Raw genomic sequence first — 23,782 nt, forward strand, 5'->3', positions numbered from 1 at the left:
TTTGAAAATTAACTTATTGGGAACCAAAAGTAATTTTTCCTTCCAGTTCTGCAATGCCACGTGTAACATAATACACAAATATTCAGGAACGCAACAACCTCTTAAAAAGAGCTACAGCTTCAAATACTCGGGCAGATCGCTAGCAGCAAACGGTTGCCATCAGGCAGCATAAGAACCTGACGTGTATTCTACAGTCCTGTGATCCGGGTCCTGAATTACCACCGTGACCACAACAGTGTTTAAAGAACATACCATTTCACATGCTCATTCCCTATAGGCCACTGATCCAGCTAGAATTTCAGATGAGACAGGAGATAATTATTAATGGCATACTTATTTCGGGAGCCCCTCAATGACTTCTTTCAGCAAATAAAAACATACCAAGAGTCCAATGCCCCTGTGAATTCTTTCCAATTCAATGGCAGGTGCCTCCAATTTTCCACTGACATGCTGCAAATGAATGATTAAATGAAAGTAAATTCCACTGAGCTAAACAGTGGAAAAAGACACCAACACCACAGGGACTGAAAAAACAGACAAGCGGTATCAACGAGAAGCGGTGACCCTAAATGCTTTATCCAGTTAAAAAGACAGCACCTCTTTTTTTACAGGAGCATTACCTTTTTGGGAGGGCCAGGAAGGTATCAGCTCAATTAGAACTGGCTTTGAAAAGAAAACAAAGGACTCAGAATATCACAGAACTTATCTAACAAGTTAATCTCAAAGAATATCTTGAGAAATCATCTACAGTTCTTAAACAAGTGGCAAAGACTTCAGAGAGGAATGTTGACAAACTGGGGATTACAAAACCCCCAGATTTCTTAATAAAATAAATCCAGATCCAGCACTGAAAGGAACTGCGTTGTGATGTGGCTTGTGTATATATTTTATCTTACCTTAGTTCATGAGGCTTACCCACAGATTCCTATATGGAAGCTCTGTACAGAGAGCGTGATTTTAAGTCTGAAGGATGCCTTCTGAGCCTTCAGCTGATTGCGAATAGCATGCAGCGGTGCCTCTGCTAAATGCTCGTTTGTGGTATCAAATCACTAGCCAACACTTCATCTTTCATTACTGAGATCTTAACATATTGCCCAGATACACGATTCAGTAACAGGTAGCAGGTCAAAGCAGCAAGTGCCAGGGTGGTTATCCAGCAGACACAGCTGCCTTGAGGGGGAAGAAGAAATGAAAATGACTATCACGCAGCAGCAGTGAATGGGAAACTTACGTTCTCTGCTCCCTGTCAGACCCAGGACTGTCGTGAAGTTGCGTATAACTGAGTAAAAGATCTCTTCCCTACTTTGAATGTGTCTGACCTCTGTCTTGCTCCACTAATTCTGCCACCTTCTGCATGACAAAAACAAAAACTCAAATTCTTGAAAAGAATGGGAGTCCAGCCTGAAATAAAAGTTCACATCATTTTCTTTCTCTAGTGAATGTTTTGTAATATTTCCTGCAAGGAGCATGTTTATAACCCAAATGCTTGTGCATAACGGTGGCACTATACTTCGAACTCCACCCTGGGCAGCACATTTTCCTTAGTCCTTGAGTCTACTCCAAAGGGAACTTTCCGTACCACCTTGAAGCCAACAATGGTACACAAGAGCCAAGAGGGACTTCAATTTTTCCATTTAAAGAAACAAACATTTCACAGCTCCCTTCCCCTCTGGCAAGCCAGACTTACAACGTTCAGAGGAACGTTTTCAAGAATATTCCTTCTCGGAGGGAATCAAAAGCATTGTGACTGACAGAAGTACACATAAAATTAGAGATCAAATTATGATCTTGTTCACTGTCCCAAGTGTTTTATGTTTTGTTTCTTCCTCAGTTATGATACTCTATTGATTACTGCACTTCCCTTTTCATAAACACTGCTCTGTATTCCTCCCATCTTTGCACGTTAGCATACCCTGAGCGGCCAGTTCAACTCAACAAAGCCACCTTGAAAGAACTCCTGTACAAAAAGACCAACTTTAAAACTTCCCTTTTCGAGATCTTGAAACTGGGGTACTCCAGACTAGTGATAAGAGTCATCTCTCCTAGAAAGAACTGCATTTTACATCTCTTGTATTTATGGACAACTGAGGACTGGAAATGCTGTCCTAAAAATGGGAGTGGAAAAAGTGAAGCTGAAGCATGAAAGATCTTCTGAACCATCTCAGAGTTAGCTCTCCCTTTGCTGTTTATGACACTGAGATCACACATTCTAAATGTGACAATTACAAGGTACTTCCCCTCCTGCCCACATTTCATTACTTCTTTCCACAGGAAACCTCATGACTGTAGAAGGAAGAAATACATAGCTTTGTAATAACACTTTTGATTGGAAAATTTCAGAAAACAAGGGAGATTCAGCCTTGCTGTATATTACTATATTTTGCTTCCAAAACAAGTGACAGAACGCATGGACAAGCTCAAGCTTTCCCGCATTTATGCTATGCTTCCTGGGACTCCTCTGCCCGCAGTTCTGGTCCCGTTGAACTCCACTTGCCATGAAGGCAGTTGCCTACACACTCTCTAGAGTACACTGGATTTTACTAAGCAAACGACAGCTCTCCCACAAGCCATTCAGAATTTGAAGACTGCAACATCTCTCCCAGACCCTGTCAGGTTTAAAAAGTGATGATTGCTATCTACTGACATAAACTCAAATTGATGATAGAGCCAAAAAAACTACCAGACTCCCAAATATCTCTGATTTACTGCTTCTGCCATAAGAGCAGCAGGCTTTAAGAGAGTAGCCGGCGTGAGTAGTGGGAAGAAAGAGCAGATACTGTAGCTAAAGAGCTGTGGTGATCGGAGCTAAATCCAGCTGGCGACCAGTCACAAGCGGGGCTCCCCAGGGCTCAGTGTTGGGGCCAGCTCTGTTTAATGTCTTTATCAATGACCTGGACAAGGGGATCAAGTGCACCTTCAGGAAGTTTGCAGGTGACACCAAGTCGGGCTGGAGTGTTGATCTGCCTGAGGGCAGGAAGGCTCTGCAGAGGGACCTGCACAGGCTGGATCCATGGGCCAAGGCCAGTTGTGTGAGGTTTAACAAGGCCCAGTGCCAGGTCCTGCCCTTGAGTCACACCAACCCCAGGCAACGCCCCAGGCCTGGGGCAGAGGGGCTGGGAAGTGCCCGGCGGAGAAGGCCCTGGGGGTGCTGGCTGACAGCCGGCTGGGCATGAGCCAGCAGTGCCCGGGTGGCCAAGGAGGCCACCAGCCCCCGGGCTTGTGTCAGCACTGGTGTGGCCAGCAGGAGCCGGGCAGGGATGGGGCCCCTGTGCTCGGCCCTGGGGAGGCCCCACCTCGAATGCCGGGCTCAGGTTTGGGCCCCTCGGGACAGGAAGGGCCTTGAGGGGCTGGAGCGTGTCCAGAGAAGGGCAGCGGGGCTGGGGCAGGGTCTGGAGCACAAGTGTGCTGGGGGGCGGCTGAGGGAGCTGGGGGGGTTTAGCCTGGAGAAGAGGGGGCTGAGGGGAGACCTTATTGCTCTCTGCAACTGCCTGAAAGGGGCTGTAGTGAGGGGGGGGTTGCTCTCTTTTCCCGAGTAACAAGTGATAAGACAAGAAGAAATGGCCTTAAGTTGCATCAGGATAGGTTTAGATTGGATATTAAGAAAAAAAACCTCTTCACTGCAAAGGTGGTCAGACACTGGCACAGGCTGCCCAGAGAGGTGGGGGGGTCACCATCCCTGGGGGTATTTAAAAGAGGTGTAGACGTGGTGCTTGGGGACATGGTGTAGTGGTGGGCTTGGCAGTGCTGGGTTTAAAGTTGGATTTGATGACCTTAAAGGTCTTTTCCAAGCTAAACAATTCGGTGTGTTCTGTGTAACTTTGATATGGCTCATGAAGTAGAGCCTGTATCATTGTAGTATCAACTATATTTTCATCTAAGCACCAAAGCATAAAAAACAGTCTGAAGATAGGCATGCGTTGCGTACTCCCCTAGATCAAGGCAAAAAACCCCTAATATCTCCAAACAGTCAACCCAGGAATATTTTTTCTCCTTTATATAATAAGTTTCACAATAGTAAATACAAATAGTGAATATTTGCAAAAGAATTTGCTTAGAAATCACTGTAGAGGCTTTTACTGCCATAACAAGCACAGAAAATATAAACGATAATCTTCCCAAAATATTTTGGTTCTAAACTTGCAGAGTTTATTAATTTTTGATTTACCATTAAGCTCTTTCCTTGTTTTTTTTCCATCTTATATCACCAAATGATCAAAATTTACTCTTTCCATACACTTATGCATCATTCAATGATGGAGAGTCTGGACTCTTTTTTCTTACATTTTTCCTTACTGCCAGGTATTCAGTGCAGCAGACTGACTGTGCTCTTGCTTTGACTTGGAAAAATAACAACTACTAAACAGATTGCTTTCTGCACTGATGAGTGTGAAGTGATGCATATGGCAAAAAGCCAGCGATAAATTGGACCATTAACGGTCACGAATGAGATACTGGTCTTGCACCAGCTAGGTCGATGAAATCACCAGATCGGTGCATAGTAGCTGTCTAAAGGGCAAAGTGAGTGTTAAGAATCATTAGAGGGGCAGAGAACAGTCAACACGATCATACTGTTGCATAGCCTTGTGCACCCACACCTTGACTATTGTGTGCAGGTTTTGTTCGCCCATCTGAAAATCATTTGGAGAAGAACAACGATGATAATCAAGATGTAGAACAGCTCCTGTACAAGGGCAAATCAGGCTGCTCTTCTTCAGACTGGCAAGAGATAACTGGGGAATATAAAAGGTTTACAAAACCACGAGTACACAGAAGGGTAGGGACCACAGGGCATCAAATAAGCTAGCCATTGGCAAGCTGAAAAAAAATACTAGAGAGTTGTAGTTTTCCACACCCTAACTATCATAGGTTGCAGATCTACTCGCTACAGAATATTGCACAGGCTAGAATTTACAAGGATTCAGGAGGAAGTTATCCAGGTTCACAGGTAACTACTGGCAGTTCTTAAATACAGAGAAACCACACCTGGCTGAGGGTGCCCGTCAGTACGAGGCCTGGGAGAGGACTTGTGCATGGAAGGAAGCTTCATATGCAATTGCTTCATTCCCACACTTCCCCAGCACCTGCTTTTGGCATCATAGAGGTCAAGATACTGATTAAATGGCCCTCTGGTCTCCCCTCATGGCCTTTCTTACCATGTTTAAAGTGGTATGGACCCAGTAGCTCGTCCATACAAGAAAGCTGTAATACTTATTTTCATTTTTTTCTTAAGAGAAACAGGAAAGGAAATACAAATCAATTCTTACCCACTATGCAATCTTGATGTTGGTTAAGTACAAGCCTGTTAAGTCACTACAATTCTTCTGGGAAAAGGGATTCACTTTAATCCCAATCAAATGAGGTCCTTACTGTGCAATTTCAATTACGTCTAAATTTATGACCCCAGAAAGAAAACGGCCATGAATCACTGTGCAGGAATGGTATCATTTAGTCAGCTTGTTCAGCTACTTCAGTACTTTGGTATTTAAGGATTTCCATTATTTTATTTTCTTAAAAAACTAAAACATTTTAAATTATTTGTTTCATCTTTTGTTGTTCTTTAAAACAGATTAGCAGCAGCAGAAATAATTTAAAGAGCTGATTTATGAGGGTACTATTTACAGTGAGCAAACACAGCGGAAGAAAAAGAGTTACTGCAGCTCAAATATAATCCTTAGGGAATGTTTCTGTTTGTATTCAGACATGGCTAGGTGGAATGCCACCATGCATCTAAGAGGGTAAGCCGATTTCTTAGTGCTCTAGCTATTTATTTTAAAATGACTTGTTAGAGCCACATTTTCTGTTTGGGCAAATAAATCAAAAGCATAATAATCTCCTCATGAAGAGATGTCAAGAGTTCTTGGCATGGAGTCTCTGTCCAACACTTAAAATGGACGTTTCTTATGGTTAACTAACCTACACAACAGTTTCCATGAGCCATTCAAACCACCAGTCTGCTCACCCGAGCTACATTTATACCTGCACACTAAGGACTCCACAAATTTGGATCTTCCTATACAATGATTCTCCAAGTAATATTAACATATTCATCTACAAACTCTAAAGCATAGAATGAACTAGGTAAGGAGTGTTTGATACTGTAACATATTGTAAAATGTTCATGTTGACCTGCAAAAGTGTTATCTATTGGCAGAGACTTCTTCAGGTTTCCACACAGATTTAATAACTTTCTTTTGACATATTATTCAGCATTCCTGATTTTGGGCCACATCTGGATGGCCTTGGGATCAGTTCAGCAACTGGTCAACTCTACAATTTGCAGAAATGTTCTTGGCACCTCCAGCAGATCTGGGAAAAGCTAGAACCTTAAAAATCACCAAAACCCAAAAAGCAAAGTGGGGGGACAAGGGAAGCTTATCCTCGAGGTAATAGATCCACAGCTTGAAGCTTACATGTCTGTTTGGAAGGTGAAGAACCTGCCACTAAAGCAATTACCAGCACATCACAGCGTAAAAACTAACTCCCATTTCTCACACAATATGCCAAGGCTAAAGGGCGCGCGTGCCCGAGAACACGTCCATTTTTCAAGACATGACAGTCACCTGTCATGAAATTCTCTACAAACAAACACACCAACACTCCCCCTCAGCTTCCTCCTTCATTGCAAGGCAAGATCTGTATTTACCACAACAGCAGGAATAGGTGACAGCAGTAGAACCCACGCACGCCCTGAAAGGGGAACAGAGTAAATAAATACATGAAGTTCCAGGAGAAGGATGAGGGATGCAACAGCAGTAAGAGAATGGATGGGGTGAGGTGAAGGGGTTCACACAGAGCTTCTCATCAGAGCATGGAGAAAAAAACCCGGAAAACCAAAACCCCAAACAAGAAGATAAAGGTAATAACTTGCTACGGTACCCACCAAAACTATTCCGCGTATTGACAACATAGCACTAAATGTACCTAAAGACAGAAGAAGTAATTAAACCGAGACGTTACATGCCCACGCTTTTTGATGCCTTTCTCACATATTTTTTTCCCTGTCTAAAGGTTTTGTACAGGCAGAAAATGGGGAGTTTAGCCGTTTGTTTAGGATTTCCTGATAGGTGGCCACTGAACCGTGAGTCACAGATCCAGGATGTGCGAGACCTTTTATGCATTTACTGAGCAGACTGTGCAAGTAATTCAGTTTTACTCAGCACACATTATTCACTCCACATACACGAAGGTGGTCTCTCACGCTGGAGCACAGTGTATTTACCACTACATGTACCCATACTTTTCCCCGACATTTACATCTAGACACATGAAAGCCCTAAATATGCGATGGGGCTGAACTAAAGTTACAGTCATTTAGTGCTGTGGAAATGGCGGTGATTCTTCTGTGAGAGATAAGTTTAAGATGTATTTAGGAAATTCACTTGACTCACTCAGCAGTTTGCAAATGAAAGATAAAGTGAATCTAGAAGTGCACTTAAGTGTCACACAGACTCTTAGCTTTTACACTGTCATCATGGCTTGTCACTGGTATCAGTGTTGAAAAAAACAACATAAACTTGTGTGTTTCCACTTCCAGAGTTAAAGCACAGTAATCTCCTTCAGAAATGTAATGAAATTACCATATGCTGCTTACAGGCAAAACCCAAAGGACGCTGGTAAGGGGGGGATATTATCTATTGCCAATACTACCTAGTAAACATGCAAAACCAAAAGGTGGCATTCTGTTGTATCTTAAGAAGCACAACTTTTTGGCCATCACAGCTTGGCACAGGGATTTTACTCAGACAAGATGAAAATATTTGGGAAAAAAAGAAAAACCCCAAACTTTTGTTTGAATAAAAATTTACAGTTTAATTAGCTTTCTGTTGGCTACATTTAAATGACGTTCAATATTAAATTAACCTGTATTAAAATTCTGTACAAAGCATGATGTAATGATACATAACCTTTACATATTCATTATAATACACGAAAACATTAAAGTCACACAGAATTCAAGCAAACATTGCAAGAAGACAAAGAATTCCAAACATACTCATTTACATACCCACCCGGTGCACAGCGGGATAAGTCTAACAAGCAACACCGTTCCATATGGCCGAAGTGAAATGTTACGGAAAAGGGTTGAGCTAGGCTGTCAGTATTTATCATGCTACAGCCTACGCACAATCATCATAGTCCTTTAGCCTCTTTCCAGGAAAACCTATTCCCAAAGCCAAGCTACAAGTGACAATACAGTATCACAATGCACGACTAAAAACACTTTATTGACACCAGAGTTCCCCAGATTTTTCATTCAGTATTTGGCAGTTACTCAGTACTTGGATTTTAAAAGGATCTTTTATATAAAGAAGTCTTTATATAAAAGGAATATAAAATCTTAAAACTTGTCTCACAAACAATTATTTCAATTAAAGGACAAGACCTCAACCTGATAGTACTAAAAAACAGTTTCAACATTCTAGAAATTCAAGGAGAGTTTCAAAAAGTCTCTTATAAAAAAGAAAACAAAACCAAACAAAAAGCATTCAAGACAATTCTGAAAGAACATTTGAATGGTAACATAATGGTAATACAAATATAGAACTTCTTAAAAATCTATCTTTTGTTATTAGTCAACAACAAAACATCAGATGGGCATGCCTACTAATGAAAGCAGATTTGACAAATAGAAGTCCAATTTGCAAATACTCCTAGTTGATACTGTTTGCCATTACGGGATCTTTACACAGCAGCAATGTTCAATATCTGTGTTAAGGGTTAAAATTCTAAGGTTAAAATTCTTTTGACCTCCCAAGAGGCATAAAACCAACAGTCCAGGCCCGTACCGGTACGTTTAAGATAAAGCGAGACAATACATCACAACTGCAGCACCATGAACTTCGGAACATCCGAAATAATTTCAGAGCATCTGATCCTCAGCTTCCAGCACAAGGAGCCAAAAAGCACCGCTGTGTAACAAGGGCAGAAGACAAACTGAAACAACCAGTAGTCAGAGTGTAATGAAAGAAAGAAACAGCTGTAGAAACCCTGGAAGCCACGCATGACTATGCTGCCTGATAAACGACAACTGCAGCTACTGCCCCACTGCTGCGGGAACAGAACGAAAAAGAAATGGCAGCTTTGATACCCAGTGCAAAAGGTACGCCACAGGCTGATTTGGCTCGGGCTGCCGGCATTCACAGGCTGCTGTTAAAGCCTTCATCTTACTCCTTTGCTTTTGTTACACACCACAAAGACAAGCTTGTGAGATTACTTCACATGTGAATACTAAAGGCCAAATCTTTACCCAGGCATGAAAAAGCCATGAGGTACATACTTTCAAAGAGTCTTCTCTGAGAGAAGCGAGCTATCCCCACCCATCTGCAGAATAACCGCGCACACAAACCAATACAAATAGTCCATTGTTGAAAAGCAGTGCATATTTGAAGACAATTGGAACAATTTGAGTCTCATCAGATCTACAGTAAAATTTGTCTTGCCCTAAAGTAGCTTTAAAGCAGACTTTGAACTAGTGTGAAGCTAATAGTCACAACTATGGGGAAGCCTTACATCCCTATCTGTATTCCAGATAAAAACTACACAGTAACATAGGCTACAACCTTAACACTGTGAAAGAAAAATGCGAATTCTATATTAACATCACGGCCAAGAATGACACTGGTGTGGGCAAGATTCCACCCTGAGCTCAAACAAGCCAGCATAATTAAAAGTAAGTCGTCAGTAATAGAGCATCAAGTACAATTAGCTAATATCTCTGTTTCTTTCACAACACAAACAGCTGGTCCTTTTCCAGCTGAAGTTAAAAAGCCACAAAAAGTTAAGAACAGTAGAAGAGAAGCTTATGGATGATGAAACTTAAATAAATCTCTTAAGGAGAAAAAAAAAAAAAAATATTGTGCTTGTACATTGTCTGCCTCCTCCCAAAACCAACTGTCTTTGTAAGAAACTCTCACCTTCAATTTATATTTTCACTAGAAGTCGCCGCATTTTCTTAGAATGTTCTACAGAATATGTACGAATGTCATTTGGTTACTAAACTGGCTTGCAATTAATTTTTTAATCAATGCTATTTATACTGTCTTACCATTAGGACAAGAGAGAAATGAGTGCATCCAGAAATTTGCTCCGGTCTTCTGTTTTCAATTCAATTACTAAAATATGAAATATTTTATTACAAAATGCAAAAACCTGAAAGGTATATTAGATGTCACACTTGAAGAATATTAACTCCAAGTATACTTATTTATATTCTTAATCAAATTTAAGAAGGAAAAAGAGAAACTATTTGGACAAAATGCAAACCACAATGTTTATTTTGCTCGTAGATTTCAGCAAACTCCTAAGTGCTCACTACCTGAGGTAGCTGCCACTTCTTAAACCTGGGAATGTTTCTTTGTGTGTTCGACATGGATACATAAGTAGGTATTATTAAAAACTGCCTAATTTGTAAGCATATACAAAGACAGGCAAATCTTGTTGAATAACTATCTCATTTTTCAAACAGTCAATAAGGAATGCATCTCATAACTTCAATACCATGCTTGGTTTGGCTGCTAAATATAAACACCCTCACAGATAACCACCTAGATTTTAAACCGAAGCGCAAGTGTGAAAATCATCACTCCACGCAAAATGTAGATGTTCTCAAAAAGATGTGCAAGCCTCTGCTTAGTAGTTTAAAATTTCTGCACAACAAGACAGCACTTAGAAAAAGACTGACAAATAACGTAGCTTGTGTTTATACTAGACTGGGGAATAAGGAATAGCGTATCACACACACGCCCTTGACGTTTGCATCTAAGGCACACACAAACGAGTACACTGGCTACAGGCATCCTGCGTTACAGAGGCTGCGTGAACACTGACCCCTAAGGGGCTCTTTGGGGAATGAAATGAGCGATAGCATTACTCACTTGACATGTCAAAGTGGTTGTGTAAAGTCCTAGAGTTGGTACTGTCCGCAGCTTTCTCAAATGCTCTTCCAAAAAAGCTAGAAGAGGAACAGGAATACATATGAGCATTACAGAAAAGGATATATTTACTAAGATAAAAGCATGGAACTTTCCTTGCTGAGAGTTGAAAGTGTCTTCCAGGTGTTTTTCGTGTGCCGTGTATTTGACATACACCTCGCTTACTCAAGTGCAAAAGCTTTAACGTTGCAGGCTTTAAGAAATGAAGTCACAGGTCATATAGTTAACTATTTCATTACCTTAAAAGAGGGGACTAGTTCAGAGGGAGGGGAAAAAAAAACTTGCAAGGAAGCTGGGGAACGTCTGTATCCTCTCTCAAAGTATCTCATGCACACCAGATGCAAAAAGCACGTTTTCAAGGAGGATACAATCCAGGTCAACGTATTCAGTGTTAAATAGGTACAGGAAAGATCCATTTGCTTCAGAGACAGGAAGAGTCTATAGATAACCTTTATTAAGAACTTTTAAACAATATGCTTACTTCTTTTTGTCAGAGCTTTCTGTCTCCGGAGGAATCCCCACCATGATCACAGTTCCCTGCTCAACATCCATTGGTGCAGCCATCACCAGGGGCAGCAATTTACAGCGCTTGTTTTTTGTCTGGAAGGCAGAAAGCCTCTTTGTTAGACAAAACTTAGTTTCAGCTCTCCTTGCGAGCTAGTATTACAAATATTCATCTGAGGGTACAGCTATAATGCAGTTCAGCAGAAGGCAGTTTCTCTACATAATCTCTTAAAACCCTTCTTTCTTACAGTAAAAGCCACTTTAAGGACCAACAGAAATTTCAGTTCTTCTCTGATCTTGCATTTCATTTTAACACAGAAATGGTACAGACAGACAAGATATGATTTACAGTAAAGAAAGGAGTTCTTAAAAAAAACCACAACAAAAAAGCCGCGGATATGGGTATCTAAAAACTTGGACTGGGCTTATTTTTTTACAATAATAATTTTACATTGAAATACAACAGACAGAACCCTGACAAACACCGCCTTCACTAGAAATTGTTTTCTCCGCCATATTGCTTTACAGCAGTAAGCTGTAACTTTAACAAATTTTGTAATTTAATTAAATAAAAAAAAAGACGTTTTAAACTTTTTTAGACCCTTAAGTAAATGAAACAGAAGTTTGTTTAAAACGTTCTGTTCTTAGGTAAATGTTTTGCAGGGAGTTTTAAAATTTGTCCTGCTCTGAGTAGCAGACTAGTTATTCACCATGGCTGACTTTCCAAATGAGGACAGACAGATGAAATCTGACAAGGACGGACCTCCATAAACTTCATTGAAATTAAATTGCATTTATCTTTTGAGCTAGTAGTTACACAATTCAGATAAAAATGAGGTTTTAGACTGAGAGCTGTCTTCACAGTGAGCACTTCCTAATTTGTCAGTTACATGAGTTGTAAAGACCAGAGGATTTTATTTAAACGGACACAGAAACCTTTAGAAAAGCAATCAGCAGTCCTGCAATATTGGTTTTTTGTGTCAGATTAGCATTTCAAAGCACATATTTAGCGATATGCTTCCTCAAAACTTACAAAATTGCACAAAGATGTTAGACTGTAAGTATCTTAGTTAACAAAAACTCTTTCTAATGTTACAAAGTCTCCCAGGCAGGTATCTTTCCTACAGCAGCGTTCACAGATATGCTAAAATTATCCAACCAATTAGCAGAAAAACACTATTGAGATTTTCATGTTTTTAATAATCAACTGCAAGTATCCAGCAGGACAGTAACTATTACATGGGCCAGAAGTTGGTTAGTCAAAAGCTTTTGATTTACTTACAGAGCAAACAAATGACTTGAGTAAGTATTTACTCAGCAGGCACAGAGACACTGGTTTGGAAAACAGTTTCACGTCTGGTGTGCCCTAGGGAAAGAACAATTATTTCAATTACAATCCAAGATGATTCTTCCACTTATTTAATTTTAATATCCCCTGACAAGTCTAAAAGTCTTGTGCAGCTCAGAGAACACTAACAAGAACCATTAAAATACACGAGTCATTTGAGAGGACTGATTCTTCCTTTGGGAATTTCAGAGAAAATGTCAATCCTGACCCATCAGAGCACAGCACGGTGTAAATAAATAGGTTCCTTCTGATGGAGTAATTCTTACTGAGTCAAGCATTAGGGAAAAGGTGTTATTCAACTGTGAGACAAACAAATATGAGAGTCAAACAAGACAGCAAAAAAACCAGAATGCTGACCTCCATGAGAGAGCAATAGAGAAAAGGCCCCTGAGAAATTACAAGGTTGGTGCAAATACAGCTGGCTACTGTCTGCTGAATGGCACGCAACTGCTTTTTGGCTAGGTCCAGTCCTTGGTGCAGTTTGTCCAGGTTACCCCTGCAACAGAAAGAATAAAAATAAGCACTTTCATAGAAAAATGAAGCTTTTCACACAAAAGTGAGACCTCTCTTAACACTGTTCACAGGGATATTTTGATTTTAATTCAGTGGCTTATGAAGAACCGATGCATCTTTTAGATACATAACCCATGTTCCCTAAATAAAATTGCAAAAGAATGAAGAGATGGATTTTCCATACCTGGAGAGACTGTCCAGAGCTTTAATGAAATTAGTTGTTTCAGGCCCCTCTTTCTCTATATTCTCCATGAGAGAAGCTGTTGCATAAACTATGTCACTCGCTGAGAACTTGTTCTTAAAGCCAAAGTGAATGCTGAAGGTCTGAACTCTTAAATCCTTCATTCTGCAAAATGAGATAAAACTGGTAAAGACTATTAACATTATCAGCATTATTATCGACATTGACCGGCCATCTCCTCAGTATGTTAACGTTAAGAACATGAAGACTAATCACACCCTAACATTTGCAACAAGCCCAATATTACTTTGTCAATCTAAAAACTATATTTTTAAAACAAGGTGTTACATCCTCTTCACGCAAAAATACTTGAATTTAACTGAAAAGTATTTTCAGACAAAGCATTTGTATTTAAAACAATTTACCCAAACTTGTTTGCAGACTCTTCAATCATTTCCCGAAGATTTTCTTTTAAAGACATGTCCATGGAATTAAACTTCTGTTTCACTTGCTTCAAAGGCAAACTAAAAACAGAAGGAAAATTGATAGGTATGCCAGAAGAAACAAGTATTTTGCCTTCCTTTCATCAGGCTTTCGTAATATTAGATAATTTAGCAAGTCAAGTCTGACTAAGCTTGTTTGCGTTCTTTTTTTTAGTCACTGAAGAGACTAAATGTGAGAAAGCATGCATTACTTACTAATCTGCTATTCCATAAAGGCAGCCCAAGTGTTCATCATACACCAAGACACAAGTTGTGTAACTCAACTCTAAGAGACACTGCAACCTACTCAGAGCCCCACAATCATACTTAAAAACCAACTAGTTGACTACTCACAACCTATGTTATCAATATTTTTCCATAATTCATTGAAAAAAAAAAATCCTTTAATCAAGACTCAGATTTTTATAACTCACCCCATGTCAGCCAAAAACTCCTGGAGCCTCTTCTGCCCTTGTACAGACCAAAGCTTAAGGCTAGCAGAGGTATATGAAGTGTTACAGAGACTTTCATACAGAGACCAGTGCTGATAAAGTGCCAGGCGCAGACTGAACAGGAATTACGGAAAATAATTAAACACATATATTGTTTGCAGTTACAAATAGTAACGAAACTCGACAACTGTTAGGTGAGGCTTCAGTCACCCTTATACATGGCATCTCTGTACTGAGTAAGATCCAGTTAGAAGCCGCAGGTGGACGTAACACAAGGCGAGCAACACTGACTTGTAACTAATTGTGAAAGGTTAAGCTGAACCGAAGCTACACGAGCTACTGAAAGAAGGGTTCATATTCAACAAAACATTCACACCTCCATTTCTTTTAATTCTGCTTTCAGCAGCAGAGATAGATGGTGCTGGGATTTTTTTTCCCTAGATAAGAATTCAACTGGGGTTCACAAAGGGGGTGGAGTTCATCCTCCCCTGATCGTATGCAAGGATACTCATATTCAAACGCTATCCGCATGCAATCAATGGACAGAGAATTTTCGTCGTCCTCGTTGCGATGGTTATGGCGAGACACGTGTCGCTGTAGGATTCCAATATCCGTCACATACTTCATTCTTAAACAAAACCAGATTGGTTACTTCACTTTCTTCCTGTCTATATTTGTATTTGATTATGAGAACACAAAAATGCTTCCTAAAGATCACACATTGGCCAGTCAGCAGCATGAAAACTGCTGATGCATCTTAAAAAGGAAACCAAACCAACTTGTTAAATAATGTTCTTTCAATACTCAGCCACTCACCCAGGCAATCAAAGCTAACATAAAACCAATACAGACAGACTGACCAGAGAAATTAGTTACTACATTTATCTCCTTAAAACCATCAGTGTGTTAGTAACACTGGACCAGAATTAAAGTCTACACATGTACTACTAGAATTCTGATGCTATCTAGTAGGATATTAGAAAAAAAAAAAAAAAAAAAAAAAGAGAAAATCTGAAAGTCGGTAACTAAAACTGGGAAGGAAGCTTACAAATCTATTAGTAATAATAACAACAACATATAAAGGAAGCTTATAAACATATTTTTTTCCCTTTAATAAACCTGTATCATGGTCATATTTATGTAATCTACCATTAAACACCATTTCTTCCCACATCAGAAGTGATTATCTTATAATTTTGTGAAAAATAAAATTAGTTTAAAAATTCTAAATAGTAGAAAAGGAAAAATACAGGTGTTTTTTAATGATGTATATTCCCATTTTTGGAAGGCATCAGATCACATTCAGTCATTAATATATTTAATGTCACTGTTTATTAATTATCTTGTATTATATTAATTCCCATATGTTTCCTGATCTCTATTAATTGCTATTAGTTACCAAAAACAAAATTTAAAAGATAAATAAATAAATAAAGGATAAAATAATAATTAAAAAATCTGTCTTACTGCGTGATTTTGTCTTGGACCCATTGGTCTGTTAGGCCAACAATAGCCCACCTAAAATTGGGGGGAAAAAAGAAAACGAAAAAACAAAAGTTAAAACAAAAAATATCCCAGCACAGTATATGAGATTTAACCCTCTAAGCATGTAACAGAACAGGTCAGAATCACTGTTCACCAGCTGCACGTAGAAGTTAATAACAAAGCTATGGAGTATTACCCCCTCTTCAGCAGAGGTGCACATACAGTCCCATCCTCCCTTTTTCCATGCAAAATTTATTGGTTGCTTGTAACTGATTCACGCAGACATGTGCTCCAGTTCAAGACATACATGCTCCCACAAAATAAACTGGAGCCTCAAACTGAAGTCAAACAGTTTTGGGAAATCTTGCCTCTCTTTACTATGGGATTAAGCTTCTAGCCTCTATGAAGAACGGTAACGGAAACGTACCACAACATGTCATTCAAGTCTTTAGACATTATCCACGCCAGATCAAACATCACCATCGCAGACTATGTGAGGGAAAGGCAAAAAGAGAGGATAAACGCACACAAAATTCTCACTTCATTAAACAAAGAGAACACAGTTAAATTTGCCAAGTAACAGCATGTTACTAAAGCTCTAGAAATCGCACCCGAGCCTGACAACCTGCCAGCGCCTTACCTTCTAAGACACAAAGTAGAAAGAAAAATATTTTCTACAGCTCTGCAAAGCTGCATTATAAAGCAGCACTTCACAAAACAAAAATAATCAGGCAAGAGACCAAATGACAGAAGGAACAGTTCGATGTCCTAAGTGTTAAGTTTGAAATATCCCAACAGATTGAAAACTTTGAAAGGCAAACAAGTCGCCTACATGCTGAACTGTTTTTGCGAGAGCATTTTGTGCATACATACTTTTGTCAAGCCCTAAACATATTCCACTGTCATAAATTTTTTTATACCAGCATTAAAGATATCAGACAACAGAAACGTCAAGAGTTCTGGTTTCTCATTTCCCCCACCGCTCACGTTCTGTTAGCCGCTGTGACTCAGCTGGCTGCTGGCTGCCAGCCTACCAGCATTGTTTGTATGATGTGTCTAATTCACCAATGCCAAAACTGGATGTACACGACCAGAAAACATTAAACTGCTATGGCAAACCACTTGCGCATATAGTTATATATAAGATACATCATACAAGATATAGTAATAGTGTGTTATATTATTTTTATCATGTATAGTATTATTAGGCAATTATAACATTGTAATAGATAATTATAACGTTGGCTATTGTCCAATTAGTTTACATTGGCACCTGGTGTTTTTATGGCAAACAAGAGCTCATACTTACTGAGGTCCCATGATATTCATATTGCTCATAGTCAAAAAGAATTTCTCGTCTAAAAAGGGGAAAAAAACCATCATTTGACTAAGAGGTAAACATGTTGTTGGATCCAATTAAAAATATAAGCCAGAAATTGTGAAATTATATTTAAATTTCATTTTAGCAATTAAAAAAAAAAAAACCCTAAACTTGGGCTAGAAATTGTTTTTCTGCAAGGCAATTAGAATTTAGTAGCAATGTGGAAACCACACTGAAACAGACTCAGAAAGTAAAAAGGAACAAATAATTAAATCATTATTCCTCTAATCCCAGTTTCTTATCCGATTTGTTCCCACTCACTCCTACTAACAATAGCGGGATTGTGAAGGAAGAAACCAGAAGCACAAATTGCACCCTAAGATAGACAAGAGAAGAATACTACAGCTACTTAAAAGTGAAGCAATGCTATTTTGCTATTGCTTCCTGTATAGTATGACATGTGACATCGATAATAATCCTATTGCTACTCAAATTTAGAAATTACTATTTACAACTACCCTCCATTTAAATGTTTTATTTTCATACAGTGAATATCCCTCTCCACTTTCTGAATGAAGTTAGAATTAAAGCACTGTGCAAATCAAGCAGCATAGTACCATGTTTTTGTACTGTCACCAAGATTTTAATGAAAGAATAAGAGACATACAAGCAACATTAAAAAAGTCACACACACCTGCGTGCCTCCCACTCTCGCCTCTGTCGTCTTTTCATTGTTCTCTCTATTACATCCTGTAAATAAATTTAGACATTAAAAAGCTAGAAGAAAAAACTCTAGATTAGCAGCTATACAGATATTCCAATGACTAAGTCTTCACTAACATGACTTTAATTAAAGTCTTCATTAAAAATAAGAATTCTTCCTATTAACAACATCCAATGAGAAAAGTATTATTATCATAAAATATTTTTCCAAGGAACACGCTTTTATGAAGTCATGGCATCTTTCTGTGCTAGCATTCATTTAGCTCGTCTTCACAAATAAAAGGTCCAGCACACAGTATTTTCAACACTAGCAACGTTGCATCCTGCCCTTTCAACATGAAAATGACACTGATGAAAAATAAAGATGAGATAATTAATGAAGCTCAGAAGCAGAGGCACTCACTGTATATTTAAGCTCCATAAAGAGCATCATCAGCTTGAAAACTCAAAGGAATCAAAAAGGTCTTTGTGAAATATTTAACAGACTTGAAAATAGCTTTTGTGTAGAGTATTTATAGATTTTCCTTTGAATTTCTGATATCTGCTTTTGCTGAGTTAGCACCCTTTGTAGATTAGTAGGAAAAAATGTATAATATTAATAGAAAAATAATATTAAATATATATTAAATCAGAGAATGTCTTTGCATGTAATTGTCTCTTAATATTGCTAGCTTCATGCCTTTGCTTCCTTGTATGGTATAAATAGAAAATATTCTACAAGCAGCATATGGCAAATTTAATTTTTTGTGTCTGCCATAATATACTTTTGTTAGTTTACTGCTACGAGGACAGACAAATGCATTGCTAAATTATCTGTGGGCTTCTGGCTTCTCAAACAATTATTTAAAAACCCAGACATTTAGACCTAAGTAAGTGGGTTTGCGAGACTGAAAAGCCCCGAGCACATAATCAGAGGTAGATCTCTTCAGCTCGCTGGTTACACAAGACAGCATTATGCATAATCAAGCTTAAAACATGTTTTTTTTATAAAGAGAAGAATATTTCTGTGCAGTTCAGATAAATAAACATTTTGTGTATGTGAAACTCTACTGGTCGTAGTAGATAATTTTTAAATCTTACACTTCAGTTTGTGATCTACTGGAACATAACTTTTAAACTCAAATGCCATTATTACAATGGTGTAAAGTGTATGTAATAACTGTCCTATTTTCCTCCTTTTCACAACAAAGAGGCAGAAACACACCTCTTCAAAACGTCTACGTTTCTCTGACGGTTCTGACCCATCACTTTCATTCTCTGAGTCCTCTTCTTCATCCTCCTCATCTCTGAAGATATCATCATAAGCAGGAACATTGAGATCATCATCTTGTTTAACTAACAGCTTAATCTAGCAAGAAAAAAAAACGTATTTCAAAGGAAGTATCTAATTTAGTGATTAAAATGTGTTACAAGTGACAAGTACTAGGTATTTATAAAAAAAAATTTGTTTTGGCTGTGACCGATTCCTGGCATCACAAAAATATTACTTTTTCATGCAAAGACCATACTTATTTATACAAAATAAGAGTAAAAAACTTATTCCTTTGTTACAACATTACTGAAAGAACTGTAATTTTTTTATGCTTGTTAAAGTCACGTCAAATAATTTGAGCTTAATACTCAAATTCTAGGTGTTGCTAGATGCTGAGGGATAATACACCTTACATTCCGGGGGATGTTTATTCTCTGATTTGTAGCAGTTCCATTTATAGCAACAGGATTAACAGGTGCTTATACAGACAGCTGTCACACTGCTAATGGTATGTATTTTATTACTGAAAACAGATTTTTTTCTGATCGGGTACATCACTGCTGCAAATACTCATTAATTCTGCTTCCTGACCTGCTAGCTAACACGGTAAGCAACTCAACAAAACACAGAAAACCACTACACCACCCACCGCCACACTGTGTGAAGATTTTTATTCTGAAAGAAAAGCTTTTACCTGTGTGTCATTGTAAACATTCACTACATTGATAGGTCTGTGGCTGTCGCACACAAAAAAAAAAGTGTCTTCCTCAGGCTGCAAGATCTCCAGAAGGTCAACGTTGGCACCACAGTTAATAAAAACAAAATATTTGAACTGCAAATAAAAGGGGGGGGGGGGGGGAAAAGCTCTTTACTTCCATTAGTAAGAAACATGGAAGTCTGAAAACACCTTTACAAAACCTCCAAAGCACTAATCATTGCCAAAACGTGTTTATTTTCTCATATTTGATGCCCCTGAGGAAAAAAATTTGGAAGACAAAGCACCAAATTTGGGGACGTTGGAGATCCAATATCACCACTTTTTACATCTCAAAACATGTGCAAACTTAATTGGGCCCTATCAAAGCTATAGCACGGTAGTTTGAGCTGATGTAAAAAATGACAAGTTTGTTACTGCTATGTTAACATTTAACCACTGTTTTGAGGTAAACAATAATAATAATTACTTTAAGAGCTGACATTTTAAGTTGGGGAAAGGGAAGAAGCACACATCTCTATAAGATGAGCTCCAACTTAAAAAGTTTACAGTGTTTTGTCACCTGATCTTTGTGCTCAAGAAAGGCAGTTTCAAGTTCTTGCCATCCAGATACTGGAACGAGCGTATATTGCACATGATCGCATTGAAACAAAGCCTGAAATGAAGCAAACAGCTGTCAGTAAAGATGAGGGGAAACAACCTCTTCCACAGCACTATACCATGCTATAATTCTATGTCATAAAAATCTTTATCTTGAAGACATCCCAAATGACAAATCTACATGAACTCTGGGAGTGTGAGTAACCAGTTTTCAATGTCATAACTCATGGAAAAAATAAGTTACAAAAGCAGATTAAGCCTTCACCCTTTCCCCAGTCCAAATCTATTAAAAGGATCCCAGGGCAATTTTTCTTTCACTGTCAGGCTACAGCGATAACGAACAAAGACTTACTTGGAGTATTTTACAAGCGCATAATGCGTCAACATCTGAAGCAACAAGAAGAAGAACACGCTGCAAAAACAATGGAATAATAGTATTAATATATTAACATAGAGGCCAAATCTAATGTGCTGGTACATGAAATGTGTAGATTGCTGTGAGACTAGAAAGTAAGAAATCTAGGTACAGATCATAAATATAAAATAGGATTACTCTGAATGGACTCTGCACAAAAACTAACCGATTTGGATCCCTGTAAATACTAACAACAACAACTCCACATACCCATCAGCTGCTTTGACGAAACATAATTATGCAGACTCTTATGAACCGCACATAGTTTTGAAGGTTCAGAACTAGCCCGCCCTGCGACCACTCACATCATGTACAGAAAAGCCTAAGTTTTCAGCCCGGGGTCTGGAACAGCTTTGACTAAAGAATATCTGTAGCAAGAACAGGAGCAAGGCAACTCGTGCAATCTTGGTTTAGGCAAAACAACTGATCTGGTGTTTTATGAGTTTGGTTTTTTTTTTGCGGGGGGGGGGGGGTGTGTGTGTTGAGATTTTGCTCACAGTTGGAGAAGTCGAGGGAAACGCTTTCGTTTGCACAATACATCATATAGTTTCAGAGGTAGAAATACTAAAAGACTGCCCGACAAAAGCTTTACCGCTTCAGTGTACGCACCCACTATGAACAAAGGTAAGCAAACTGGGTTAAAAGTGAAAATAGCCAACCAGACCTACTGCAAGAGGTTTCCAAGGCCGCAGGCAGACCCGGGAGGGGTGTTCGCCCCAGTGGGACGCCGCCTCAGCGTGACCCAGGGCCTCGCCTTCGCCTCACGGTGGCGCTTCCCACCGCCGCCCCGGCAGCCCCGGGAGGCGGGCACCGCTGCTCCCCGCGGCCCCAGCGGGACCGGAGCGCCTCAGCCGCCGCAGCCGGGGAGGCCCCGGTACCATCCCCACTCGTGAGGCGGCGGGAACCGCCGCAGCCCCGCGGGGAGCGGCCCGAGGGGAAGCGGCTCCGCCCGCCCGCCCGCCGCCGGCAAGCCCGGGGTGACACCACCACCCCCACCCCCCCCCCCGTCGCGGCCCACTGCCCGTACCTGGCTGACAATCACGTCGTAGAACTCCCGGCGGCAGTCGGCGACAAACATGGCGACAGCGCGAGACCGGCGGGGAAACGGAGGCCACTGCGGGTTGCCCCTGCTCAAAGTAGGCGCCAAATAGCGCCGCTGCCCATTGGTCTGTTCGCCACGGCGCGCTGACCAATGGAAAAGCGGACGCCCCTCCTTCGCGGAGCGGATTGGACGACTTGCTCAACCCGTTCCGGGCTTTTGCCAATGAGATTGGGAAACGGGAATCACGATCCGGCGGTTGGCCAATCCCAGAGGTGCCTCAGCCGGAAGCGCCGTTCTGGTGTTTGTTGCCATGTCTGCCATCTTTGCCGCGGGCGAATTGTTTGCGCTGCCGCTTAAGTGACTTCGGCGGAGAGGCGGGAGGCGCTACCCCAGCCCTCCGCGGCTGAGGAAGGGTCGAGCGTCCAGAAAAGCCTCCGCCACGGCCGCGTCGGGGGTTACGCTGCCCCGCCTTCCGCCCTCACACGAAATGGCCGCCCGGGAGGCGGGCGCCGCGCGGCACGCTGGGAGGGGCGGTGGGGTGGGGCCCGCGGCGGCGGCCAGAGTCCCGTCAGGCGAGAGAACGGGGCGGCCCGCCGGTCCCTTGGGGAGCCCGAGCGCCGCCGCTCCGCGCCTCAGCGCCGCCGCCATGGTGAGGCCCGGGGAGCGGCCGGGGGAATTGCCGAGTCACGGCGGGCGGGCAGGCGGGCGGCGGGAGGGCCCCGCGTTCCCCCGCCAGCCGCTCGGCGCGGAGCCCCTCCCGAGGCCGGCGAGGAGCGCCGGTGGCGGCGGGTATCGCGTCCCCGCGCAGCGCCGCCGGTGTCCGGCCCAGCCGCGCCGCCATCCCCGGCCTCCGCAGGCGGAGTCTAAGCGCGCTCAGGCTCCTCGGCCTCGGGTTTTTCCGAGCTTGAGACTCGGCGAGGGCTGTTACCCCTCAGTGCGCCATAGACACCCATTAACTAACACTCTCTTCTCTTTGTGTGGTTTTTTTTCCCCCTTAGTTCTCTTTCAATATGTTTGATCACCCCATCCCTCGGGTTTTCCAGAACCGCTTCTCGACCCAATACCGCTGCTTCTCCGTATCCATGCTTGCTGGGCCTAATGACAGGTCAGATGTGGAGAAAGGCGGGAAGAGTATGTGCATGTTTTATTTTGACTAATAACCTGTTGGAAGAGTGTTTGTGAATAATAGTAAATAATGCAGACTTTGGCCAAGACGGCAGGAACGAAGGACAGCGCAGAGACGTGCTGTCGGCTTTGGGGCCGGAGCTGGGGGAGCGCCCTGGGTGCGGCTTTAGGAAGGGAGGAGGAGGGGTTTATTGCATTAGCGTGTAATTAAAAACTTCACCGAGTGAGTCCTGTTTATGAGCATTGGAAAAAGACATTCATCCTTTTTAAAGTCTCTTGTTAAAATCTTAAGCCCACAACGAGCCATTGAAATTTATGATAAAGAATTCTTCCCCCCGTTCGTGTTGTACTTTGCTTAGCTTGAACAAAGAGAAGATATTAATTTTCGGGCTGTCAGACTAATGCTGTGTTGTTCTGAGTTGGCATTGATTTAAGAGCGCCTCTAAGCCCAAACAAATAAAATCACCTTTAGGAAATATTTTCTTTAGTACTATGTATTGTAAAACCTTGTCTCCTCTTTTTTTTTTTCCTGATTAAATTCTGAAATCTCCGTGCTAGCAGGTATATTTGTCATGACTGATTCTACTGAAATCCCTGGCTCAAAAATGACTTTGCAGGAGATATTAGAATCTCCTTTTTTTAGAGGAGATCTTAGAGAAAGGAATGATAAAAGTGCATGTTATGTACTCTTTG

The 23,782-nt window shown here is 40.8% G+C and overlaps 2 protein-coding genes across 7 annotated transcripts in view; one reads left to right on the top strand and one right to left on the bottom strand.

The window, feature by feature from the left end:
- The window catches only part of CDC45 (cell division cycle 45), a 44,861-nt gene extending 22,777 nt beyond the window's left edge, over nt 1-22,084 (bottom strand). The window contains exons 1-20 of one of the 3 annotated variants that reach the window (XR_012663200.1): nt 21,950-22,072; nt 20,860-20,919; nt 20,470-20,562; nt 19,887-20,024; nt 19,145-19,288; nt 17,912-17,967; nt 17,206-17,254; nt 16,324-16,385; nt 15,879-15,929; nt 14,920-15,039; nt 14,394-14,525; nt 13,903-14,001; nt 13,481-13,642; nt 13,141-13,279; nt 12,718-12,801; nt 11,413-11,531; nt 10,875-10,951; nt 10,046-10,112; nt 9,915-9,962; nt 8,821-8,909 (exon numbers count right to left, since the gene is read on the bottom strand). Coding sequence is in view for 2 of the 3 variants with exons in the window: in XM_075110146.1 (XP_074966247.1) it covers nt 10,048-10,112; nt 10,875-10,951; nt 11,413-11,531; nt 12,718-12,801; nt 13,141-13,279; nt 13,481-13,642; nt 13,903-14,001; nt 14,394-14,525; nt 14,920-15,039; nt 15,879-15,929; nt 16,324-16,385; nt 17,206-17,254; nt 17,912-17,967; nt 19,145-19,288; nt 19,887-20,024; nt 20,470-20,562; nt 20,860-20,919; nt 21,950-22,000 (1,701 nt within the window). In the remaining variant the exon portion in view is untranslated. Of the gene's footprint in view, nt 1-7,791; nt 8,910-9,914; nt 9,963-10,045; nt 10,113-10,874; nt 10,952-11,412; nt 11,532-12,717; nt 12,802-13,140; nt 13,280-13,480; nt 13,643-13,902; nt 14,002-14,393; nt 14,526-14,919; nt 15,040-15,878; nt 15,930-16,323; nt 16,386-17,205; nt 17,255-17,911; nt 17,968-19,144; nt 19,289-19,886; nt 20,025-20,469; nt 20,563-20,859; nt 20,920-21,949 lie in introns of those variants that run through there. The other 2 variants (XM_075110147.1, XM_075110146.1) reach the window with 2 other exon arrangements.
- The window catches only part of UFD1 (ubiquitin recognition factor in ER associated degradation 1), a 436,293-nt gene that overhangs the window by 406,659 nt on the left and 5,852 nt on the right, over nt 1-23,782 (top strand). Inside the window, exons 2-3 of one of the 4 annotated variants that reach the window (XM_075110156.1) lie at nt 22,550-22,613; nt 22,963-23,095. In XM_075110156.1, the coding sequence (XP_074966257.1) occupies nt 22,611-22,613; nt 22,963-23,095 (136 nt within the window). In that variant the 5' untranslated portion in view covers nt 22,550-22,610. Of the gene's footprint in view, nt 1-22,436; nt 22,614-22,962; nt 23,096-23,782 lie in introns of those variants that run through there. The other 3 variants (XM_075110157.1, XM_075110155.1, XM_075110154.1) reach the window with 3 other exon arrangements.

This window comes from Phalacrocorax aristotelis, chromosome 15 (genome assembly GCF_949628215.1).
Source record: "Phalacrocorax aristotelis chromosome 15, bGulAri2.1, whole genome shotgun sequence".
Lineage (NCBI taxonomy): Eukaryota > Metazoa > Chordata > Aves > Suliformes > Phalacrocoracidae > Phalacrocorax > Phalacrocorax aristotelis.